The sequence below is a fragment of the Pundamilia nyererei genome, unplaced genomic scaffold (genome assembly GCF_000239375.1).
Source record: "Pundamilia nyererei isolate P.nyererei 1_Seehausen unplaced genomic scaffold, PunNye1.0 scaffold02148, whole genome shotgun sequence".
Classification (NCBI taxonomy): domain Eukaryota; kingdom Metazoa; phylum Chordata; class Actinopteri; order Cichliformes; family Cichlidae; genus Pundamilia; species Pundamilia nyererei.
In genome coordinates, this window is record NW_005189549.1 from 2075 (window position 1) to 4844 (window position 2770).

The 2770-nt window shown below is 41.0% G+C and overlaps 1 protein-coding gene across 1 annotated transcript; it reads left to right on the forward strand.

Annotated features, from left to right (window-relative positions):
* The first annotated feature begins 839 nt into the window (after positions 1-839).
* On the forward strand, positions 840-2491 carry LOC102209648 (storkhead-box protein 1-like). The gene is made up of 2 exons (XM_005755616.1): positions 840-1802; positions 2342-2491. Exons 1-2 carry the CDS (start codon positions 1466-1468, stop codon positions 2392-2394), a joined length of 390 nt encoding a protein of 129 aa, XP_005755673.1. The 5' UTR covers positions 840-1465; the 3' UTR covers positions 2395-2491.
* Positions 2492-2770: the final 279 nt, after the last annotated feature.

Consider the following 2770-nt stretch of genomic DNA (forward strand, 5'->3'; position numbering starts at 1 on the left):
TTTAAATTGAAATAAGCATATATTTAAAATCTGTGCATGTTTAAGAACATTGAAGAAGTATTTTGAGTTGTTTATAGACAGATTTTGGTTCGTTGTCTCAGGGCAACACCGTGTAGTTGGGCCAGTTTTCTTCAGGCAATAATGGCAATGCAGCAGTTCAAAGTTCTGGTTCTTGGGACAGCTTGCTTTAGATGTTTTAGGTAGGGGTGTTTCCCCACTCCAAAATACCTGAATTAAATGGTCAGTCTGTTGTGGGACAGCTGCAGCACATCCAGCCCTGAGGTGTTGGAGCAGCAGCACTGAGTGATGGGATGTGTAAGCTATCAAATCATGTACTAAAATGAGTGTGTACAAACTTGGAAGAATTGAGGACAAGAACATTTTATGCAAGTTTTATGGCAGTTAGTGTGTCTGTGTGCGTGTGTGTTATTAGCTTGTTAAGCACTTCAGAATTCATCATATTCCACACATATTGCACATAACCCATGCACAGCCAAGACACACAAAAAACACACACAGTTATTTGTGATTCGTTACTTCGGGGAGGCTACAATCACTCCCAAATCGTTCAGAAAATTCATAAAAATGATCTGTTGAACTACTACAAAATGTGTGTTTCAAAACTGCTCATTTCAAGTGAACTAGTCATGAACAAAGATTTACTATAGTATAATTATATGCGAGTCATTTTTATATGTATTATTCAAGTATAATAATTTGTTAACAAGGTAATAGTAATTATTTAGAATAGTTAGCCCACATATATATGTGGCACGGAGAGTCTTAAGTTGAAAATGTACCCGGAAGAATGTTTTCACACTTATTAAAGCGTAGCTCCGTAGCGACGTCTGTCACCACTGTACCTGGATGAGACAGTCCTGCATCCAGCTGTATTCTTACGTATTGTTTAAAGCGTATCGCAAGACTCGACACGATCATCTGACAACTGAAAATTACGCCTGGCCCTTAATCGTAAAGGTTGGCAAATCAAAGCCAACTGACCCACGAAACTGCGTTGCTGTCTGTTGCTAAGAAGAGGGGCGCCGCCGCATCTGTTGCCGGGGTGAATTGATTAAAATGTTAGCATCCAGCTAGGTAGCAATATTTCTAGATCTCAGGCGCAACAACGAGGTTTAAATCGAGAATGAATCATGTCCTCTCCTGCTAGACAGCACTCGAGATGAATCAACACTAATTTTCGTGTTCGGTTTCGGGGCTCTACATTCCGCCCGAACAGGAAGACGGACCTTAAAATGTAGAAATTGGGTACATGTAAGGTTAAAGAGCTAACTGCAGCTAGCAGACTAGCTTCATGAAATACAACTATAATCTATGCGGCTGCCGCAAAACGTAGCTGCACTGCCAGCCAACATGGACTGTTTGTTTTCCGTTCAGCCCGACGTTGTTAGAGATGAATAAAACGATTGTAGTGTATTCGACCGAGAGCTAGAAGGCCGATGCGACAATGGAGTCTTTCCTGCAGATAGCTCCCCATTCTTTGGCTATAGTGCTATCCAGGGTCGGGGCTGGGGAGGCGTTAGGGGGCAGGGTGTCTGAAAGCGACGAGTTCCCGAGACACCACACCGGCTATGAGATTTTTGCCGATTTTAAAGCAGAAAATACCCAGCATCATGTATGGAACCAGCGGATTACAGAGGCCGTGTCCGAGACTTTCTTCCTGGGATGGATTGACGAGCATGTGCTATTAATTCAAGGCAAGGAAGACCACCTGGAGGTGCTGAGGGAGGGATGGATGCGGAGGTCTCTTAATCCGCCTCGGGGATTCACCATTAAATACCTCGGTAAGGCCTCTACACCTAGTCTTGTGTACTTATGGTAATGATATCCCATACAATTGTTGAAGCGTAATACAGCACCTTGACGCTGAGAGCCATTTTCATGTGCACTGCCTGTTGTGTCACTTGGAAATGTCTTTAGTTTGAGCACCAGTGTTTATTTTAAGGGCCGTCATAACTGACAAGTAGCTTATGATGTGCTAAATCTCCTAGCAGAAAAATGTAAATATCACTTTATATTCGCCTAATACACTTTGTTATTGTCTTATTTTGTATATTTTATAATCGCGCATCTTCGGGGACACACAATTTGGCCCAGATGAAATAAGACAGAGTTGAATTATTCTGTTGTTCAGAGCATTTAGAATAAGTCTGCATACCCATGTTAGAGGACCGGCAGCTCAGACTGAAACAACAACTGGAGAACTTGTTTTAATGCTGGTGTTGGATCAAGGGTACATGTTTCTCACAAGTTTGTTTTTCATTAGTGACTTGATGCTGTAAAACTTAGACAGGACATAATGATTGACAGTTTTAATCAACAGCTGCAGTCAAAGAGAAACTGGGCTGTATCTCTTTGGGAATAGGGTTGGAATAGCAATACTGAAAGCAGACAGGGCATGTGCTTCCAACCCTGGGTGTCTGTTTCATCCTGAGAAGTCTTCTACAGTAAACTGGACTCAGGGGTAAGTAAATCAGGGGTCACCAACCTTTGTGAAACTGAGAGCTACTTCTTGGGTACTGATTAATGCGAAGGGCTACCAGTTTGATACTTTACACTTCTGAAATAACAAATTTGCTCAGTTTACTTTAAATTATATGTTATTATTAATAATTGAAGGTATTCATCTCTGTAAAGACACTGATTCTGTTAATGATTTCTCACAATAATTACAAACAATGCTTTAAGAAGGTAGGAAACAGATACATACACACACTTTCTTTCTATAAATCTCTAAAGTATTTACATTTTC

Excerpts from the sequence above, each read along its gene's own strand:
- LOC102209648 (XM_005755616.1), top strand. The coding sequence starts at position 1,466 with ATGGAGTCTTTCCTGCAGATAGCTCCCCATTCTTTGGCTATAGTGCTA. Across the intron at positions 1,803-2,341 it reads ATTCACCATTAAATACCTCG|CTGCAGTCAAAGAGAAACTG; the intron begins GTAAGGCCTCTA and ends TTTAATCAACAG.